Source organism: Ziziphus jujuba, chromosome 9 (genome assembly GCF_031755915.1).
Source record: "Ziziphus jujuba cultivar Dongzao chromosome 9, ASM3175591v1".
NCBI lineage: Eukaryota > Viridiplantae > Streptophyta > Magnoliopsida > Rosales > Rhamnaceae > Ziziphus > Ziziphus jujuba.
In genome coordinates, this window is record NC_083387.1 from 21,483,650 (window position 1) to 21,506,227 (window position 22,578).

Consider the following 22,578-nt stretch of genomic DNA (forward strand, 5'->3'; position numbering starts at 1 on the left):
TTTTTTATTAAACAAATTGTTTCCTTCAAATGAAATTTTTCCTCTCATTAATTTTTTATTATGGTATGACGTTTCCATATCCACATTAAATTTTACAAAGGAAATGAACTTTCTATACATGTCAGTCAACTCATAACATTAAAAAATAGAAAAGAAAAAAAGCAACTTTCTTTATGAAATTAAATATTTTTCATGCATGTATACACAGAAAAATTAAATGAATGAGAAATCAATCGAAAGAAAAATGATTAGATTACAGAATCCATCCAACCACGCAATATCTTCATGATTGATTTTGATTAAATATATTTTCCGAAAACATTTTTATTATTTAAAAATGTTTTTTATTTTTTTTTTAAAAAAAAAACAAAAGTATGTTTCTATCAGTATCTTAGGCAAAACAGCTAAGCAGGCAGAGAATGTCAAGCAATTATAAGTTTCCGCGTAATTTAATCTATAAGCTTTACCATAATTTTTCTCATGTGTTTTTTTTTTGGTTGTCTGTTTCCCATATTTTCCATCTTCACCGTTCCTTCCTTGTGGGGTCCAACAAGAGGAGCAAATGTCCACAGTATAGAGATGAAAAAAAAAAAAAAAAAGTGGCGTGGCGTGTTTGGAAGTGTGAAAATGGGGCACATGAAAATACCGTGTGTCGCGTCAGAACTCACGGACATTATCCACTCATCCAGCCGGACATGAGAAAGCAAGGCGTACGCGGTTCTAGTAAAGCCGCTTTGTAATCACCTACTTCGGATCCTCACCATAACAAGGGCATTCTCGTCATTCAGGATTAAAAATGACAAACTTTTTGACGTGGCGGATAGTCATTCGACCTTTCAATTCCGCGGTCAACACTCTAGACGACTTTTAAACTTTTACCAAGTAAAACGGGTTCGATCCGACCCCCCCACCACCGCTTTTACTACGTAATCTGGAATTTCTAAACACGACAGCAAGACAACAGACAACACCCAATTTCTACTTTTCAATTTTATTTTATATGTTTTCAATTTTTAATTTTAATAAATAAATTTTATTTTGGGGGCGTTCCACATTTCCCACTTCCTTCCTTGGATTGTTGGCCCTTTAAAAGTGTCACGCACTGGGTGGTTCAGTTATACCACTAAAGCCATAATCTTTAAGAGTCTCTCTGTAAACTTCTCTCTGAGAGTCTACAAGAAATTAGACCAATTCTTATTATTGATTATTTTTTATTCTTAATTATTTTCTTCTTCTTCTTCTGCCAATCAGCCACATTTCCTTTCATTTCCTATACCTTCACAAATTTTCAGTTTGTTTTCGTCCAAATGCTGATGAAATTGGCAGGAAAATTGATATGGCAATTGGGTTTGTCACTTTTCGTTCTGTCTAGTCTTGCTTTTGCTGAAGATCCTTATAGGTTCTTCGACTGGAACATTACATATGGTGATATATATCCTCTCGGTGTTCGTCAACAGGTTTTGTGCTTCTACTCAAAGTTGTATTTGATATCTTCTATTTCTTCTTCTTCAATGCCATACTAATGTTTGGTTAATATTATTGTAAAATGTCTTGCAGGGAATTCTCATAAATGGTCAGTTTCCGGGGCCTGATATATACTCGGTCACAAATGATAATCTGATTATAAATGTCCATAACAGCTTGCCTGAGCCTTTTCTCATATCCTGGTTAGCTTTCTGTTTTCCTTGTGATTCTGTGTTCAATATAGCTAACTAATGCTTTTTGATCAGCGATCACCAACCAAATAAGAAATTTCTAATAGAAAAAAAAATGCTCCTTTTTTTTTTTTAATTTTTTTTTTGGTTCTCTTTGGTCTTTGGTCATGAAATTCTTTTGTTTTCCCTTGCTTTCGGAAAACACGTTTTACAATTTTTTTCCAACACCGTATATGTCCGCTGCTGGTTACTTTATTATAATTTCTCAGATACATTGCATGCATTTATATTTGGTATAAAATCTTATAGCATATAGTATATACCACCTAGACAAAGCATATAAAATCAGTTCTAGTATTTCTTTCTAAAAAAGTTTTTTAGCCGGCCACCAATTGTGCAAACAAAAATGGCAATATATACATGATAATTGAAGTACGTGTCTTGTGTAAGTAGATTATCTCAATATTTCACCATTGGGTCACCGCTATCACATTTATTTAAAGTAAATACCAATACACCTTTCCATGGCAACTTTTTTGTGTATCTATCTTTTAATTAATAATATTATGTACCTTTTTTGGGATTATAAAGGAACATTTGGGTTTAGTAGATCCTATTAATTAATAATTATTGAAAGCCATTATAATGTAATAGAATCTTACACGCTTTGCTAATGGAACAGCTGCTTTTCATAGTAAAACAGCTTATATGTATGCAATTTAGACACGTCTTGATATAAAAACGACAATTTAATTACATGCGTGGTAGTCTACTTTATAATGGGTAAGGAAATTTTTATATGTTGGAGTTCACATGTAAATGTAATTAATCTGCCGTTGAAAAGTTGGTGGTGGCGTGGCAAATTGGTAATATACACATCATATGGCACATACCCAATTTGTTAATGTATGGACCAATATCCTTTTGTAAATGTCATTTTCAACTTCCTTATACATTATTATTATAAAGCGTAAAATTGTAAGGTGCTTCCACTTTTGGATATAGTGGGTTAAGGTCAACTTCCAATCAGGTACAGCTTATAGCAGGCTGTTTAGTATATAAAAGTAACTTTGGTATAAAATGTCATTTACATATTTATTTTCACTGAATTCCACACGTATCGTGTAAACGGTCACATCCCATATATTAATCAGTGATAATGACAATTATTTATGTCCTAATAAAATTATGATCTCTAACTTTATCTTTGTCAATCTTTAACTACAAGATCAATACATTTGAATTCATCTATGTCCATCTAGACTGTATCCATCGGAATTCTTATTGACATTCTGTTATGGTTTTGGTAAATCAGGAGTGGTGTGCAACAGAGGAGGAATTCTTACCAAGATGGAGTTTATGGAACAACATGCCCAATTCCACCAGGCAAGAACTTTACCTACACTCTTCAGGTCAAAGACCAAATTGGGAGTTTCTACTATTTCCCATCTTTGGCCTTCCACAAAGCTGCTGGTGGGTTTGGAGCCATTAGAATCCTCAGCAGGCCTAGAATTCCAGTCCCATTCCCTGATCCAGCTGGGGATTACACTATTCTTATTGGTGATTGGTATAAGACTAACCACCAGGTAATTTAACTTTATCTCTATCTCTGATTCTTTGGTCCTCATATGACACTAGAATTATATCTCATTCCAAATAGCTAGATTGATGGGGATTTCTATGTTTTTTGTCCAAACTTGTAATATTTCAGAGGTTGAAGGCCATTTTAGATGGTGGTCATAGGCTTCCATTTCCAGATGGTGTTCTAATCAATGGCCGTGGAAACAACGATTCAACTTTTACAGTTGAACAAGGTAATTTAATTTCATGTTTGAATCAATAACCTTAAAACGCTTTAGTTTTATATGGTAGTTGGTACCATTTTCAATCTCCATCTAATCTTCATTTTTATTTTTCGACAGGTAAAACTTACAGGCTTAGGATATCAAACGTGGGACTTCAGAATTCACTCAATTTCAGAATTCAAGGCCACCAGATGAAGTTGGTTGAGGTTGAAGGGACCCACACTGTCCAAACGACCTATTCGTCCCTTGATGTCCACGTGGGCCAGTCTTACTCTGTGCTTATCACAGCAGATCAAGCACCCCAAGACTACTACATTGTGGTTTCGACCCGGTTCACAAACCGAGTACTCACATCCACCGCAGTCCTTCACTATAGCAACTCTGCCCGTCGAGTCTCTGGCCCAATTCCTGGTGGGCCCACCCAAATCGATTGGTCCATAAACCAGGCCCGTTCCATTAGGTAACCTCTTTCACAAATTTTCTCGAACCAATGTTCGGTTCAAGCTGTCATTTTCACGGTTGAGTTGGACAGCTATATGATGGATTAAAACTATCATAGTCTAAACTCGAAACCATTTTTGTTATTATTTATTTAACGTAGAACATTCTGAGTTGTAACATTTTGTGTGTTGTGGCTAACAGGACCAATTTGACAGCAAGTGGACCAAGACCAAACCCACAAGGCTCATACCACTATGGTCTAGTAAACGTAAGCAGGACCATAACGCTAGCAAGCTCAGCAGCCCAAGTTAATGGGAAACAGAGATATGCACTGAATAGTGTGTCATTTATCCCAGCTGATACGCCACTTAAGCTTGCGGATTACTTCAAGATTGGTGGTGTTTTCAAAGTTGGAAGCATCCCAGATAGACCTAGTGGCCAAAAAATGTACCTTGACACATCGGTTATGGGTGCTGATTTTAGGAGCTTTATTGAGATTGTGTTTGAGAACCATGAGAACATCGTTCAGAGCTTGCACCTTGATGGATACTCCTTCTGGGTTGTCGGGTAAGTTTTCTTAACTTTTCGCAAAATTTAAAATAGTCCAGTCCAATCCTGCATTTCAAATTATGCCAAATTTTTGGAGTTAAAACTCAAATGGCTCTAAAATTTTCTAATTTACTAGGCAAGTTGTGACATATTTTATGCTAAAATTTCAGAATGGATGGAGGACAGTGGACACCAGCAAGTAGAAATGAATACAATCTTAGAGATGCAGTTTCAAGGTGCACCACACAGGTTAGTTGCATTGTCAATAACCCGATCATTTAATTAATTAGTTCCCAAGGCATAAACCATATGATATAAAAATAATGAAAAATACTAATTTACATAGTAATTTTTTTATGTGACAGGTATATCCAAAGTCTTGGACAGCTATTTATGTGGCACTGGACAATGTTGGAATGTGGAATGTTAGGACTGAATTTTGGGCACGGCAATATCTAGGGCAACAATTTTATCTTCGAGTGTATTCACCTGTGGAGTCAATTAGAGACGAATACCCTATACCAAAGAATGCTCTCCTCTGTGGCAGGGCTTCTGGCAAGACCACCAGACCGTAATACGATCACTACAAAAATTTAACCTTTTAACCCCCCAATTCAACGCCTTCTCATTCTTTCCTTTGTTACAAAAAATAAGAAAAGAAGAAAATTAATTTCATTTGTTCCTGTAATTCTCTGAAAGTTAATACATATATATATATATATATATATATATATGTTTGGCAATAAATTGCAGCAATACTATTCCGTATTTTCTGTGAATTGTTTTTCAAATGTTTGTGTTTTCGATGTTTAATTAGCTTTAGAAGCTAAAAGTCTTGCTTAGCTTTATAAAGCCTACTGGAAAATTTTGGATTGGGATGATATTCACAAAGCATTTGGGGTAGTGAAGGTTATTATTATTATTATTATTATTATTTTTCTGGAATCCGTTTATTATGTAAAGAAGAAAATTGGATTATAAAGAGTTAGTTTGAAAAAAGTATTGTTTCTTTATTTCTTCTTCTTCATTCTTTTTGGTTTTTTTATTTTGTAGGGTGATTTGAAACTTTGATAGATATAGTAAGCCACTAACTGTCACATGGGACCAAAAGAGTCATAATAGGAATTATTTGTTTACATACATTTTGAATACTGACCGATGTTTGCTCCAAAAAATATAAAATAAAATAAAATAATAATAATAATAAACAGGGATGGCAACAAGGTGGGGCCGGGTTAGCCTCCCCGTTCCCCCTCTTGGTGGAGAACTAGTCGGTCTGTTAACCACTGCCGAGGAAAAGAAAGCCATCGGTAGTGGTTTCTCATCAACCATAACTAGCGATCATCGAAATCGACCGCTCATTCTTGTGCAATACAAAATTTGATAATAATATGTGGTAGATTAGATCTAAAACTCAATCTCACTTTTGGACCTCATTTGTCACCCTTTCCGCTTACAATTTCCTTGCTTTTCCATGTGGTTTCTCACGGGTACCATATTTTTTTTTTCCTCTTTATAAATCCTTTACCTCCTTGTTCTTGAACCCACTGAAGCTTTACGAGAGAGGAAGACAACGAGAGCCATAGAACGAAAAGGTTATTATCTCAATCGGAGAAACCGAAAATAGTGAAGGGATTTGGGCTGGCTGATTAGTAATCTAATCCAGTTTGTTGTTGCTGCTGGGTACTTTGCTTGCATGCGCTTAATTTTGCCTCCAATGAAAACATAAGCCCGATCTTCAAGAAGAAGATAAAAAAAGAGTAACACCCATAAAAACCAAAACTAACAGAAAACCGAATGATTATTTGATCAGTCACTGACCGTTGGTTTTCCAGGGCCCAAAAATTAAAAAAAAAAAAAAAAAAAGATGTCAACTAAATAATCAACCGACCGAGGAAAATTGTTCACCAATCGAAACCGACAGAAACAGACCCATGAATAGAGCCCTCATTAAAATGCATAAACAATTTAAAAAAATCAAAACTAACTGCAAGCCAAACGATTATTCGATCAGTCATCGATCGTCGGTTTTCCATGGCAAATTCTGTTATTATGCCATTCCTAGTAATAATTGTTCAAGATGAATTATAAATAAATAATAATAATAAAAATGTTATATAAACTGGTATTCAAACAAGTTTGTTTGTTTGTTTTATTTTATTTTATTTTATTTTTATATTCTTCTCTGCTAACAGGTAATCAAACAAGTTGGCAAAAAATTTGGTTGTATATAATATTATAAATATTAATTTTGTAATAGCCTAGTTGATCAAGGGTAGACAAACATATAAAAAAAAAACTAGAAAGAATTCCATGACAAATGAAAGTGGCCAGTAGCCTCGTTGATTTGTCCTAGAAATTGTCGATGCCCAGCAAATTTATCACTGGCATTAAGAGCTATAAAACGCTGTTTGACTTTTTCAGTAAGCCGGCAACAATATTTTTACCCATTAATTTAAGTACTAATTGGTTTTGCTTGTATCTATATCTATATATATATATATATATATATATATTCACCGTGCACTTCAAACCACTTTAGTATTTTACATTTTAGTTTCTAAATTGCATTTACATTCTTAAATATATACGTTTTTTACGTCAAAAGTAAATGTGTTGCAACAAAAATACTAAAAAAAAAAAGGAAAATCAAATAATTAATACTTATAATTTCTATTTGAATAGTAAATTTTTAATTGAGGGATTAAATTTGATAAACCAAATCATATACAAAATGAAAGGCAAATATAAATCCTATTTATTTGATAAATGAACTAAAGGTCAATTAGCAGAATTCAAGATCATATATGTCTGTCTATGGGTTGTCAATTTATATTTTTCAATTAAATTTTTATTAGCAGTTTGCGATTATCATCTGAAATACAAGTTAATTTTTTAACGGTTAAGGATCTAAATGCTATAATTTTTTATTTTTATATTTATTTAGGATCCACCTGATATAACTTATGTAAAAAAAAATTTTGATGATTAAGTTTTTTCCAATAGAACTTATGTAAAAAAAGTTTCTGTTGAAAAAGTAATCAGTTTTTGGTTGTCAATTTGAATTAAAAAAAAACATTTTTTTTGTCATCTCCATTTTGGTTAATTTTTTTTTATTTTTTTATTTTTTATTTTTATCAACAAGCATTCATTAATTTGTAGTCAAACATTTATTTACTTTTTTTAAAAAGAGTTTATAACAATTAATAAGTGCTTTTGGTTAAAAAAAAAGTCATACACCAAAAATTCTAATTATGTTTTCTCGTATAATCCATCTTTTTTATTTTATTTTATTTGCTTCTAACTACGCTTCTGCTATGTACGTTGGTTTTTGTCACTTCCAAAGTTCCAATAAGTTTTAGACACCAATATAGAAAACAATGCATTATTTGTATATAAACTTGACAGATTAGTTGTGAAAGACCTGGTCAATGGTCAATCAGGACTAAGAAAATCTCTAGGCAAATCCGCCCAAACAAAACCTTTGTTTTTGTAAAATTAATGTGCATTGTTGCTACAATAGTTGTCGCCTTTTAGCACTATTTTGCATTGCATATAAATCCCAAAAGATCTGAATCCCTATGACAAATTGAAAAGCTTTGCAGTAACATCCATTGCATTGTTGTAAACATAGTCTCTTTAGTTTCCACATTTTAATCATGGCAAGGAAATGGATTCCTCATCATGAAGTCCTGCTCTTAGCAATGGTTATTCTTCTTCCTTTGGCACAAGCAACCGCGCCGGCTATTTTCATATTCGGTGACTCCACCGCTGATGTTGGTACAAACTCTTTCTTGCCTAATAGCAAGGCAAGAGCTAACTTCCCTCCCAATGGCATTGATTTCCCACATTCAAGGCCCACTGGAAGGTTTAGCAATGGCCTTAATAGTGCTGATTTTCTTGGTTAGTATTGCTATTTTCCTTTAATAAATAGAAATGCATATTTTTGGACCAAACTATTTAATGCAAATTTGAATATTATAAGGAAGTTTAGCTAGTTAAAAGCATATATGCTATGCTTATGAAAGCAATGATATTCCTAAAGTTGTTATAAAATCTGAAAGTGTCGCTTTCTATGCTGTTTTCTTGTTAGCCAAGCTATTTGGTTACAAGAGAAGTCCACCACCCTTTCTTGCTCTTAACAGTACGACGCTTAAGAGGAGGAGTTTCACAGGTGTTAACTTTGCCTCTGGTGGGTCTGGTCTTCTTGACATAACCGGACAATCAACCGTAAGTTCCTCTTCCATATGGTTGTTCCAGTTCTAGGTGTAAAGCAGATTGGCCTGTAATGCTGCTCCAATGCAGTGGTACTAAAAGCATGATTTTCGAGCATTATATTCTTCTCATTTTCGTTTCAGCTGACCTTAATGAAGTTTGGAAAAGAGAAAATCCCAATTGATTCCTTATCATCCAAGAGCCAAAAGCATGTTATTCCATTTGGAGAGCAAATTCAGCAATTTTCCACTGTCAGGGAGATTCTTGTGGATGCAATGGGTTCAAAAGCAGCTAAAAAATTTCTTTCAAAGTCTCTGTTCTTCATCAGCACTGGTAGCAATGATATTTTTGGGTATTACTATTCAAAAAGTTCTGTATCCAAGGAAGAGTTCCTAGGCAGTTTAGGAGCCACTTACGAAAACCATTTGAGGGTGAATTTTTTTTTTTTTTTTCTTTCTCTCTCTCTCTTTTATATTTTTCACAAACTCATATTTACCATTGTTAAGAAGATTGGTTTGAGATTATTTAACTCACTGCTTTGCTTATACGGCAGGGTCTACTGAATCTTGGAGCAAGGAAGTTCGGGGTTATTGGTATCCCACCGCTTGGTTGTTGTCCTTCTCAAAGGGTTTTTAATATTACCAGCGGATGTTTGGAGGAGTTGAATGACCTTGCAAGAGCATTCCATCCAATTTTGGATGCCATTTTGTGGAAACTCAGCTCAAAATATGAGGGAATGAATTACTCCCTTGGAAATTCATATGAAATGACAATCAATGTTATAGATCACCCTCTGCAATTCAGTAAGCTATTCAACCCCTCAATCAAAATATTATCTCTATTATTATTATTACTATATGTTATTTTTTTTTTTATTTTTTTTTTTAACTTATTTGTGTTTGCAGAGCACACATAACTTCGTTTTCTTTGTAACAGATTAAGCTTTCGAAAGATGGTAACATAGTATACGTGCTTTAATTCCTTCTCTGTGTTAGATTAATTTTAATATATGTATACATGTTGGATCATGTAATTTCCCAAACCAGTTGCAAGTTGAAGTTCTGTCATTATGTATGACAAAGCGATAGCTATCATCATTTTTAGTGTAGAAAGCAAGCCACAATCTGATAGTCTTCAAACTTATTATGATTTGTAATTTTTTTTTTTTTTTTCAGATTTTAAAGATGAGAAATCTGCATGTTGTGGAGCCGGAAAGTTGAATGGAGAAGCGTTTTGTAGTTCAGAAGCTAACCTTTGTTTGAATCGCAACGAGTTCTTGTTCTGGGATTTATTTCACCCTACACAGGCTGCTTCTAAGCTTGCAGCTTTAACCCTCTATGGTGGTCCTCCAAGATTTGTAGCTCCTATCAACTTCTCTCAGTTGGCTGATGCATGCTAAACATATATATATGGCCTGCTTGGTTACACCTATCTTATGCCAGAATAAGTTACACCTGTCTTATGCCAGAATAAGCAAATATTATGTCTTTACTTTTCAATATTTTCAGGTACTATGACTGTTTATGAAATGAAAATGACAGGTTTAGGTGATTAAAATATAATCTGTAATTCATCATCTTATTGATCAAAAAAGAAAATGATCGATTGCTTTCCATACATCAAGTTGTTTTGGCCTCTCTTTCTTGAAACCTCTTGATTGTGTTATATGCAGATTTCATTGTTTAGCTTCCAAAAATTGAAAGACAATCAAATTTGAAGTGAAAAATTTAAAAGACTAATGGACTTTAGTACATTGAATGGGACAAATGGACAGTTATATCAACAAATTGAGAACTGAAATTTAAAAATACAAGAGATGAAGAAGAATTTGCAAACTAGTTCCTTTTTGAATCAAGGTTTCAAAACCAAGCATTAATAAAATCCTCTACTTGCTGCATATAATGGAAGCCAACTTGCAAAATCAACTAATTTCACACCATTCCCTCATTATAATTGACAAAGAACCTAACGTTTTAGAACTTAATTTTTCAATATCTTAGACTGCAATAGTGATGGCAGAGAATGTCAATATATATCATCAATAATGGCAGAAATCCTGTTTTGATCATAAGAACAAACTTCATGAAACATTGTAGGTACAATAAGTTTTACTTATCTTAAAGGAAAGTATGCAATTGCCTTTAATCTATAAATTTTTACTTATATAGATTCAATAGTTTTTACCGAGTCCATGGTAAAGAAGAATCATTGTTTGAAAAACAGGAATGAATTAATATGGAATTTGCATGCTAATTGTCAACTGGAAAGACAATATGCTGCTATTTTATCCAATTTTATTCAAGATATACTTGGTTTCCTTTCTGGCAGCAAAAATTGCACTCTGTCGATGACACATTCTGAATGTGCTTACTTTTTACAGTTGTCTAGGGATTAAAAGGTATTGACAGAACTGTTTTGCTGGGTAAAGGAAGAATTCCTTTTGATGGAGAAACTTTAAAACAAACTTAGTCAGCTAATAGAAAATCACCAGGCCAATTCCACCCCCCCCCGAAAAAAAAAAAAAAAAACATGAAAAAGGCTTAGTTTTTGTAAATGTGCTTTGTGGTTAGAAAGTGACAACCTTAATTTTCATCACTATTTTGTACACTTATGTAGAGAGTGTTTTGCATATAAATTCCTCAACGATTTCAATAGAATGACAATAAACTGAATGCTTAGGTGAAAACATCTAATGCATTTTTGCACAGAGAGAATTTCAATTTAAGCAGTTAGAGTTTCTAATTTGCCCATTTGATCAGGCAAAGAGATGGATTCCTCTAGTTGATCTTCCTCTGGCTCAAGAAACTGTGCAAGCTATATTCATACTGGGTGACTCGACAGCTGATGTGGGTACCAATACTTTCTTGCCTGATAGCTAGTAACTGGAAGGTTTAGTAATGGCCTTAACAGTGCTGATTTTCATGGTTGGTATGATAAAATACCTATTAAGATTGATGTTAAAGGAAAATTCATATTTTGGACTAAGCTATTGTTCTGGATTTTTAATTTTATGCTCAAATCCATCCATAAGGAAGTTTTAAGAAAACATAGTTAGAATATGATAAAAGTTTTCATAAGGACATCATATTCCTACATTATAAAAGTCAAATGTTGATTTTCTCTGATGTTTTCTGCTCAGCCAAACACTTTGGTTACAAGCGAAGTCCACTACCCTTTCTTTCTCTTAACAGCACTAAGCTTAAGGAGTGGAGCTTCAGACGTATAAATTTCACCTCTGTAGGATCTGGTCTTTTTGACATAACCGGACAATCCATGGTAAGTCTGTCCTGTTAGTACTATCTTGATGAAAGGTATTATAGCAGGGATGTTTTTGGATCAATAGGGTGATGATCTTTCTTTTTAACTATATAAACTTCCTCGGTGTTTGGCCGCATTGACTATAAACTTGCATCCTTTGTAGTCCAAGTATTCTTCTTGTTTTTGTTTCAGCTCATCTTATTGAAGTTTGGAAAATAGAAAATTCCGTTTGATTCCTCACCATCTAACAACCAAAAGAATGTTGTTCCCTTGGGAGAGCAAATACAGCAATTTTCCTCTGTTAGGGACAATCTTGTGGACACAATGGGTCCAAAAGCAACCAATAAGTTTCTATCCAAGTGTTAGTTCTTCATCAGCATTGGTAGCCCTGATATTTTAGGGTATTGTTGTCAGGACCCGTCCAGAATTCCTTCTCCGGAACCCTAGACAGCCCTGATCCCAGGGAAACCCTACTGGACCCTCCAACGGAAAATTCGGCAGAGCCTCCCCTAAGGGATTTACTTACCACAAATTACCTGCACTGAAAACACACTTCTATACTCATCCTTTTATTCCTCCCGCAAACTACAAATTGATTCCACAAATTTCAGCACTTCAAATAACCACAGCAGCAACCCAGTGCATAAATAATAACCACACGTCCAATACAGTATACAGAGCATTATACAACAAATGTGGAATTTATAAAATGACAGATAAAGAAGCAATACAAGATAGAGAGGAAAAAGGGAAGAAATACTTCTTGAACCTTCGACAACGAACTGAGACGTTGGGCTCGCCCTGGACAATCAACGTCTCCAACCTGGACCTAGGGGAACGAAATTTAAGAGTGTGAGATGCTAATCATCTCAGTGAGTGACCCTAACTACTGAACACCTTTAGTGATAATAAAATAATATTAATAGCAATTAAGGAATAGAACAAATACCAAGAATTAATAAATAATAATAGTAACTGTTGGAAAATACTAATTTCCCTCAAAACTCTCACCAATCGCTCCGTTTGAAATGTTCCCTTTTTAAAACCTTTTCGCAAAACCCAATGTACATACCTCCCAAAAACCAAGGGATTAAACCATTTAATAAAACAATAATTAAATAAATACATATCCCAATATATAATTAAAATGTAATAAATTATAGTAAATAATTTTGAACACCTTTGGGGTTTAAAACATTATTTGCAATTTACACCGACGCACCACACCATATACCGATGATGCCCTCCGATACCCAGCGTCCCGAGCACCGACTGGCGGGGGGTTAAAGAGAAAAACCTGCAACGGTCACTTCGGCGTCCCGACAGTACCGCTGTTGAAACCATCACCCGGCCAAGGAGGGGGGCGGCTGTGCACAACAATAACCTTGCCTGTCCACGATCCAATGGCAACTCACGGGTGAAGTAATAACCACGCGCTAAACCACATAATAACCGCGCGCTACCACGTGTCCATACACCATACACCAGAACACCAATACTGTATGAGTGCGTCTAAAAATAAACATTATTAACCAGCCGTACCGTTTTTCCAAAATTACCGTGGGAAATACATTAAATTCTCACAATTACCATCCCACATATTTTTATTTAATAACCCGGTACGAAACATTGATAACCAACAAACCACAATTTTCTCGAAGTACAAACCATGATCCACCACGGGATCAATTCTACGACTCACCGGTGCTCCTAGAACAAAATTCACAGACAGTCAAATAAATTAATAATTTATTCGGGTAAATAATACCCGGTACCCGGGGGGTCAAACACAAACATTAACCAAAATGATCGAATGATATACCGAATCGAAGCTCGTGGGACGAGGATCACAAATCCGGTCTCCATCGACCCCAATTCCGCCGGAGGTGGCCGGAATTTGGTCGGGAAGCTTCGGCCGGTTTTCAACTTGAGGGATCTTTTAAACGGTGGGGATTTTGGGCAATCTAACCCTAGAAATGGACTCAGAGGGGTCGAAAATAGTGGAATAGAGGTGTGGGTCGGGCTGGGTTGGTCGGAAACGGCGAGAATCGCCGGAAAAATTTCACCTCGCCGCCGCGACTTCGCCTGCCCGATCTGGGCGCGTCCGGCGGCGGATGGCCGGGAGATTTGGTGGCTGAGGTCCCGAGGTGGTGGGCTTGGACGGTGGCCGGCGCGTGTACGTATGGGTGGCCGGAAAAGTTAAACACGGGAGAGAGAGAGACGGCCGGTGGGAGAAAAAAAAAAAACTGTGCGTGTTTTGTGTTTTGATGCTCGGGGAAGAAGAAGGAAAAAAAAAAAAGAAAAAAAGAAAAAAAAGAAGGGTGTTTTCCCACGTGGGGAAAAGAAGAAAAAGAAAAAGAAAAAGAAAAAGAAAAAGAAAAGAAAAGAAAAGAAAATATATAAAAATAATTAAATAATAATATAACAATATTATTATTTAAAATAATTTGATTTTTAACATGGTTGACATGTGGCATTTCATCATGGTGACACATAGTCACCTTCATTAAGTCACACGTGGCACATCGTTACGTGTTTAAAAATAATATTAAAATAATACGGTATTTGAAAAACTTTACAGGTCCATAACTTTCAAACCACATGTCCAAATCGGATGTGCCGCTAGTCTACGGACTCGTATCGACGAGCACTTCACAACCATGCATGAGTCAACGCTCAACCTTGCATGAGTAAAAAGTCAACCCCGGCAAACCTTGGACAGTTTGGACCTCAACTTGTTTTGCTCATAACTTTCAAACCGTAGCTCCGTTTTCAACGTGCTACCAGTGTACGAACTTGTGCCAATGTGTACTTCGTAACGGTACCCCAGTCAACCTAAAATTCCAACCGGGTCAAAAAGTCAACTTTTGACCCTTTCGATCAACGGTCAAAGGTCAACCTCGGTCAACGTGCAAAAATTCCGACATGGTTCGGGACGGGGTGTTACATTGCAGTTCAAGAAGTTCCATATCCAAGAAAGATTTCTTATACAGTTTGGGAATTGCTTATGAAAATCACTTAAAGGTAAAATCTCATTTCATTATTCACCTTGGTTTTAGGTGAGCTTCCTTTGAAGTTGCTTCCAAAGATGGAAGATTGAAGCTTGAGATTAACTCACTGTTTACACAGCAGAGTTTGCTGAATTTTGGAGCAAGGAAGTTTGGGATTATTGGTGTTCTAGCAACTGGATGCTGTCAATCTTAAAATGCTTCAAATATCACTGAAAGGCTGTTTGGAGGAGTTGAACGACCTTGCAAGAGCTTTTCATCCAATATTGGATGCCATCTTGAGAAACTCAGCTCAGAAAATGAGTGCATGAACTACTCATATGGAAATTCATATGAAATGACAATCAATGTTATAGAGACCCTCTACCATACAATAAGTAGTTTCCACCTTTAACGAAAAATATTACTGGTATTTGCTTTCTCAATTTAATTATTCCTTTGAAAGAGAACGGCATATGAAAAATGCTTAACCAGTTCTGTCATAATGTATAACAGAATATAAGAATCTAACAATCTTTGAATACAGTTTATCGTTTTTCAGAACTTGAAGAGGTGAAAGCTGCATGTTGTGGAGCAGGAAAGTTGAATGGAGAATCCATTAGTAAACCAGAATGTAACCTTTGCTTGAAAAGAAATACCTGTTCTGGGATTTATTTCACCCCACACAGGCTGCTTCTGAGATGGCAGCTTTGACTCTCTATGTTGGTTCACCAAAGTTTGTAGCTCCTTTTAACTTCTCTCAGTTGGTTGATGCTTAATAGACTCAAAGATGGACAGCTTGGCTTACTCCTATAATTAGCTGTATCCTATAAGCAACTCTTGGATGTATCTTTAATTTTTGTTTTTTATTTTTGTAATAGGTTTAGTCAATAACAAAAATCATAAGCTCATTATGATCGTAATGAAATAATCAAGTTGCAGGAATTTAGTTTTTAGCCTCTTTTTGTTGTGCACCGCTGTGTCATGTTATGAAGATTTAGTAATTCGACTTCCTGGAACCATAAGGCAATCAAATTTCAGATTTGAAACTAAATTTAGCATTAGAACTTTAGCATGGACAGATTTGATATATTAGTGAACCGATATCAAATCCTTAGTTAATATGCTCTAAATCCACATTGTTAGATAAGGAACTTGCAAACCAATTGATTAGTGATCAAATATTTCAGATACTATATATATGTATATCTATATTTTCTTTTAGACTACTAGAAAGTTGGCAGAGAATGTCTAGAGATTATCAATAAGTACATCTTCACTATTGACTGACTCATCCTGTCTCAACGGCTCTGTTTCACCTATGGAAGTGGTCCCTTTCAAGAACTCATCCCTTACCCTCTGCATCTTTATCCAGTAGTCTGGCTCTTCAAATAACCTTAATATCTGCACAAACAGAAGGAAAGTGAGCGGCCTGTCTATTGTAAGAATTCGGCATGCTCATCAAACATAATTTCATCTCAAAGAAGCCTGCAAAGATTCAAATTATTGGTTTTTGGACTTTGTAGGTAAGAGAAGTGTATTTTCTCTAGTGGTACTTGGACTTTTTATTAGTATTTGGTATTAACAGGAAGGGCAAGAAAAAGTGTATGCCAATTTATTAGTGCAACAACTGAGATAAGTTAAAAACTAAACAATGTAGTTTACTGTTTTTATAGTTGGTCTTTTAGAAGACGAATGCACGAGGCAGAGGCGCGATGCTATCATCATTATTTCCATCTCTTCCTTATTGTAGTCTCCATTCAGGTAAGGATCAATCAGACGTTTGAATAGGCCGTAACTCAGCAAGGACCTTGCCTGTAAAGTCAATGAACAAAGAGTTCATAAGGAAAGAAATAACTTTCTAAGAATTACTTCAAAGCCAAATGGTTTCTACCCAAAGTACTAAGCTTTCATGAATTGCCTGGTCTGTTTTCACAGCCTCCTTGCCAGTGATGAGTTCTAAGAGAACAACTCCATATGAGTATACATCGATCTTTTCATCAACCTCACCGTACATCATGTACTCTGGAGCTAAGTATCCAAATGTCCCAACCACAGTAAATGGCTTTGCATTTTCTGAAGCTTGCTGAGATTGATGAAGTAACATTGCCGCTCCAAAATCTGACAGCTGAAAGATAAAAACCGAAATGTTTTAGAAATGTGTAAGCTCACAACAAAAATGGAACTTGATTCAGATTAGGCAACAAATTAAGAAAAAAATAAGAAGTAACAAAGTCCATCCAACTTACTTGTGGTTGGAAACTGTCAGAGAGGAGAATATTAGATGACTTCACGTCTCTATGAACGACTGGAGGGTTGCAAGAATGATGGAGGTAGTCAAGAGCCTTGGCCACACCAATTGCTACTCTCATTCTCTCCCTCCATTTTAGGTGTCTCAGATTCTGTCTCAAACTTCCTCTAAGAAGATTATATACAATTGCCTGCATTTCTCTGCTATTGCAGTACCCAATCACCTCAACTATGTTCTCATGTTTTATACTCGACAACAAATCTACCTCCCGGAGAAGATCCTCTACCGCATGGTACGATGTTTTGAGGACTTTCACAGCTGCTGCTTTGCCATCTTCGAAGACTGCTCGGTATACATTGCTATGTCCACCCTCTCCAATGAGTACTACAGGGCTGAAATTGTTTGTTGCCCAACGAATCTCTTCCATCGTGAAATGTCTGCTTGATCCTTCTGATTCCAGGAGTGCCAATCTCTTAGACAATTTCTGTTTCATCATCAAGTTGGGAACCTGAGCTGTCTTACTTGCACCGAATAGTACTGGTTTATTAGTTTGCTGTATCGAAGACGATGTTGAGGAATATGGAACTGTCAAGGACTTTTGTAACCGAGAATTGTGAACTGACTGAGGAACCCTGTTGTAACATGAAGATGAGAATGATGATTGAAGGACTGCCCTTTTGGAACCACCCTGTTGGGAAGTTCCCTGGCTCTTGATTATGATTCTTCCAGCATTGTTCATAACCAGAAGAGTACATGTGGGAGGTAAACCTTTCAGACAATAATTTACGGCTGAATAATTGAGCCTGCAGTTCATATAACACACATTTTGAACAGATTAGAAAGAAAATATGTATATATACATAAAAGTGCATATAAATATATATATATATATATATATATATATATATATCTTGAGGTATGCAGAATTTTCATACCCTGAAAGGCTGGATCCAAGTGCAAGTATTGAGGCATAACTAAGCCTCACTTGATGGGTTAATACAGTAATGTATGACTCTCCATTGCAGACTTTAACTTGGAAATCAACCTGCAAAAGAAAGACATTTTGAAGCTTTTCATTGTATTCTGATATACAAAATTAATTCCTACTAACTGCAATAAGGTAGAAAATTTGTCTGCCTTCTTGGACTTGCAGAGGTCTTCATGTATATGAAAAGTGTTAGGATCAAAAGCATCATCTTCTTTCTGAACATGAATAACCAGCACATTATCCTCTGGTTTAACAACCGCAGCTAGTAGTTTAAGTAGTATTTCTCGGCTGCTGTTATCCGATTTCAATCCGAAGATAATGTTTCTGTTTTTCACTTTCTTGGACCTGAATGATAGCATTTGGAGATCAATGCTTGAACTTCTAACCATCATAACCAAAAATGTCAATGGATGTTTAGGACACCAATCTCGTTGCAGAACTAAAAGAATGTCGTCTTTTTTTTTTTATTATTTTTATTATTTTTTATTTTTTTTAAAATTTCAACTCTGTACCAAGTCCCAACCATGATGTTGAAAAATGAACTGAAAGTACATCTGTTTTCATGATGTGATTTGGTATGGTGTGGACCATGTTTTTATGAAGTATACCAGTTTATGGGTTGAAGAATTTACTGATTGTTGGTAGATAATTATGGCAAATCTAACCAGTTTTTTAAGTGCAGCCAACCCAATAAAGCCGAAATAAAAGTTCCATTATTTTTATGTACTCCTATTCATCAACAGATGGATCTAGTTGGATCAAAATTTAAACCCCAAAAATAAAGGTTTTAATTTCATGATTTGACAAAAATCTCACAATTTTAAAACCATAGCTTGCAGCACTATATATATGCTCTCAAGTATTGTTCTTGTTCTATATTTGAATTTTAAGCTAAATCCAATTCCAAAGTTTTCTAAGATTCCGCTATTAGTGTGTTCGCCCGAATCAAAGGATCATGAATTCTTTTTTTTGGTAAATAAGGATCATGAAATTAGGTAAACGGTTAAATATTTGCTTTTGGTTAAAAAAATTTCCGTTATTAGTTTATTAAAGGAAAAAGGGAAAGACAGGAAAGAAAAAAGTGAAATTTTCCGATACCGTTTGAAGGCTCTGATTTCTGATTAACCCCATCAATATTTTGGGAATTTTAAATGTTTATGGAACTGTAGTGAATTATTTTTATGGTGCAAAATGAACTTCTCCCCCAATAAAATGGTACTCGATATATATATATATATATATAAGAGGTATTGCGCTATCAAGAGGATCAGGTTTATATAGAATAGGACTCTATTCATATGTAACACATGTGAGATTTAATAAAACAATATAGAACCTAACCTCAAATTCTCCCATTTTCTTCACCAAATTGCTCAGATCCTCCATTTTTTCCCTCCAAAAAATCCTTACCCCTACTCGGAACACTTTTCTTTCCTGATTTCTCATGAAACTTGGACCTCCTCAATTTTTTTAATAACGTGGTAGCTTTATAAATAGTCTTCTTTCCTCTCTTATTATATTTGCATATATATAGCTCATAGATAAGATACAATACCATCATCTCCATCTTATGATTTTTCTCTCATTTTTTTGTCTGTGTATATATAAAATTTTCAATTAAAAAAAAAAAAAAAAAACTGAGAAAGAGAAGGCCATGATAGGTGATTTTATTTAATACATGTCTACTCATCCATTGTCTCCATTGATATATTTAGCAAGGATTGTGTGAAAAATATGGAGGATTTGATGGAAAAGAAGATAAGGGTTTTAGTCCCGTGAGAAAAAAAAAAACTGGAGAATTTGAGGTTAAGTTTTGATAGGGATATGAATCAAAACTCACGTCTATTGCACATGAATAGAGTTACGAGTATGAATAAAGTTTTGATTTATGTGGTTTTTAATGATATTAACCGTTAAATTGAATAAATTAGAAAATAAATGGTTACTATTAAAAATCAAATATAAATAAGTGCCTAAAAAGGAAAAGGATCTTTGTCCTCACTTCCATTAGGCCAAATAACATTTTGGGAGAGCCAATTTTGCTATAAAGTGGACAGACCCACTCCATCAAAACTAGGGCATTGTTTGTTTTTTCTTTTATTTTTATTATTTTTTTTTATGTTTTCCGTGGGACATTTTAACAAGCCCATTATAAATACGCGCTGGAGCTCAGTGAGGAAAAAACTCTCCATAAACATTGATGCATAAAAAACTGCCAATTATTTAAGTACAGGAATGCAAATATTATCTGCAACTTCAATAATTTAGTTTTTGGAATGGAGCAAAATGATCTTCTTTATAATCTCAGAAGACAGTTCTAATTTCATCCTTTAATTATTATCCTCTCTTAGAGATTGCTGTTCAAAAGCCAAGTGAAAGAACCACAAATAAATATTTATATATATCTCAATGAAAAAATCCATGAATTTAAGAAAACCTAAACAAAACAAACACCGAACTCAAAAACCCACATAGAATAAATCAGACAAAAAAAGAAAAAAAAAAAAAAATCAACACGCGATCTAAGAAGATTTCACGGACTCAGGTTTTCTGCAAAGAATCATATACATGGGAGTGAAAATCTCAGTCTCTCCACCTTCAGTCAGATATACAGCAGTCTTGCATAGCATTTCATGCACATCCACTGTTCCTTGCGGTGCAATTCCAATCCAAGACAATACACTTACCAAAATGTGGTTCCTCCAATATGCCACCTTCCCCATCTTCAACCTCGACCACCAGGGCTTCGCCGGAGGCTTTGCCAAGTCCTTCTCCTTCACCACCTCGAACCCAACTTTCCTCGCGATCTCCGCGATGTCTCGGTAGCTTCTGAGGCCAGGCAATGCATCTCCTCTCTCTATTCCCTGTACGATCTCTACATGATCCGCATCTCCATTGTCATACAACTCCGTCGTAACCCATTCGTACGACACGTACATCCCTCCAGGCTCCAAAACCCTAAAGATTTCAGCATATACCTCCTCCAGCTTAGGAGCGTGGCAAGTGGCCTCTATCGAATACGCCGCGTCGAAGCTGTCGTTGTCGAACGGCATGCTCAGAAAGTTCCCTGTGATGACCTGGCAGAGGCCATCGAGACCGGCTTTCTTGTTGTGGATTCGAGCCCTTTTTACTTGATACTCGTTGATAGTGATACCGACCACATTCGCGCCGGAGTGGGCCGCGATGGCCCGCATTGGCCCACCGACACCGCAACCGGCATCGAGGACTCGATCCCCTGGTTTGGATCCCAGAAGATCGACGACCATCTCTTCGTGGAGGCGGGTGGCTTCGCGGTGCGATTTGCCGGGGATAGAGGGGGAGAAGTGAAAGGATTGGCCCCAGCCCCATTCATAAATATCGGTGACTAGGTTGTAGAAGGTGTCGACGAAGGCGGGGACTTTGTCTTCGGCTGTTTCGAGGATCTCCTTGGGACGGCGGAAGAAGGAGGAGTACTGGTTGTAATTGTCGAGGACTTTTTCAGCCGAGATGGAGCCGCTCGAGAGATGCACGGCGTGCTTCCCTTTCTGTTCGGCTGAGCCGAGGACGAATAGGAACCAGTAGAGTCCGACTCCGATGAGTGAAGCCGTGAAAAACAGAGTGTAAGAATCCATTGGAAGACGATGATAAGAGTGCCTATGAGAGTGTCGAAGAGAGAGATGCTAGGTGAGAGCACTGAAACTGTTATCTGGTCAAAAGTTTTTACGTGATTGTAGTTATCCAATAGGAAAAAGTAAAAGGAATTCGGTTTTGTAGTTATCAAATAGGAAAAGTAAAAGAGGAATTCGGCTATTTGAAATATAATATATATCAAAATTCTATATACATATAATAATATTTCGGTCTAGATAACATTCAACTCCAGCAAAACCTTGTCTGAGCCGACTGAACTTACTTGAGGGGCAAGAAAGTAAATATATTGATGTGAGTAGGAAAAATATCAAAATTTGTAATATTTAGAATATTTAAAAGAGGTTAAACCAAAATAATTTAATGTTTTAACTTTTTTTTTTTTTTGGTTACATATAATTAAATGATAACTTTTTGTTCGGCTAGATACTTGTTTGTGATCAAAATGAAGCTATCTTACAGACATTTTTAAGTCATTTCCAATTTTATGTTTCTCATTTTTTTTTCTTAATTTTCTAGTTTGTTTAACAAATTTCTAGCTAGGAAGGAATTTTTTTGTGTCTCCCTACAACACTACAAATAAATCATATGTAAGCTATGGAACAATAACAAAGATATCAATTTTAAATAGTCTAATGATAATGATAAGTCCTTTGCATCCACGTCATGAGATTGTGGGTTGAAGATTTAACATGAAATATATTTTTATCTTATTTATCAAATTTCATTTGTGTGTTTTTTTTTTTTTTGGTAACAATATATTTTGTATATTCAAATGTATTATTAGCAACATCAATGTTGA

General features: G+C 35.5%; 4 protein-coding genes and 1 pseudogene across 4 annotated transcripts; 3 read left to right on the forward strand and 2 right to left on the reverse strand.

The window, feature by feature from the left end:
- The first annotated feature begins 1,075 nt into the window (after nucleotides 1-1,075).
- Nucleotides 1,076-5,463, forward strand: LOC107427344 (L-ascorbate oxidase homolog). The gene is made up of 8 exons (XM_048461739.2): nucleotides 1,076-1,457; nucleotides 1,558-1,667; nucleotides 2,971-3,241; nucleotides 3,367-3,469; nucleotides 3,578-3,920; nucleotides 4,103-4,468; nucleotides 4,621-4,699; nucleotides 4,816-5,463. The coding sequence occupies exons 1-8, from the start codon at nucleotides 1,308-1,310 to the stop codon at nucleotides 5,023-5,025; spliced, it is 1,632 nt and encodes a 543-aa protein (XP_048317696.2). The 5' UTR covers nucleotides 1,076-1,307; the 3' UTR covers nucleotides 5,026-5,463.
- A 2,646-nt stretch (nucleotides 5,464-8,109) lies between these two features.
- Nucleotides 8,110-10,064, forward strand: LOC107427345 (GDSL esterase/lipase At4g16230). Its single transcript, XM_048481013.2, has 5 exons — nucleotides 8,110-8,353; nucleotides 8,544-8,680; nucleotides 8,809-9,096; nucleotides 9,219-9,468; nucleotides 9,841-10,064. The coding sequence occupies exons 1-5, from the start codon at nucleotides 8,110-8,112 to the stop codon at nucleotides 10,062-10,064; spliced, it is 1,143 nt and encodes a 380-aa protein (XP_048336970.2).
- Nucleotides 10,065-11,218: 1,154 nt separating this feature from the next.
- On the forward strand, nucleotides 11,219-15,689 carry LOC125424197 (GDSL esterase/lipase At5g33370-like; annotated as a pseudogene).
- A 317-nt stretch (nucleotides 15,690-16,006) lies between these two features.
- LOC107427346 (protein kinase STUNTED) lies at nucleotides 16,007-18,599 on the reverse strand. The gene is made up of 6 exons (XM_016037729.4): nucleotides 18,299-18,599; nucleotides 18,097-18,206; nucleotides 17,160-17,964; nucleotides 16,805-17,038; nucleotides 16,576-16,725; nucleotides 16,007-16,314 (listed from the first exon to the last, which is right to left on the reverse strand). The coding sequence occupies exons 1-6, from the start codon at nucleotides 18,539-18,541 to the stop codon at nucleotides 16,162-16,164; spliced, it is 1,695 nt and encodes a 564-aa protein (XP_015893215.4). The 5' UTR covers nucleotides 18,542-18,599; the 3' UTR covers nucleotides 16,007-16,161.
- A 1,910-nt stretch (nucleotides 18,600-20,509) lies between these two features.
- LOC107427347 (24-methylenesterol C-methyltransferase 2) lies at nucleotides 20,510-22,085 on the reverse strand. Its single transcript, XM_016037730.4, has one exon. It carries the CDS (start codon nucleotides 21,758-21,760, stop codon nucleotides 20,672-20,674), a length of 1,089 nt encoding a protein of 362 aa, XP_015893216.2. The 5' UTR covers nucleotides 21,761-22,085; the 3' UTR covers nucleotides 20,510-20,671.
- Nucleotides 22,086-22,578: the final 493 nt, after the last annotated feature.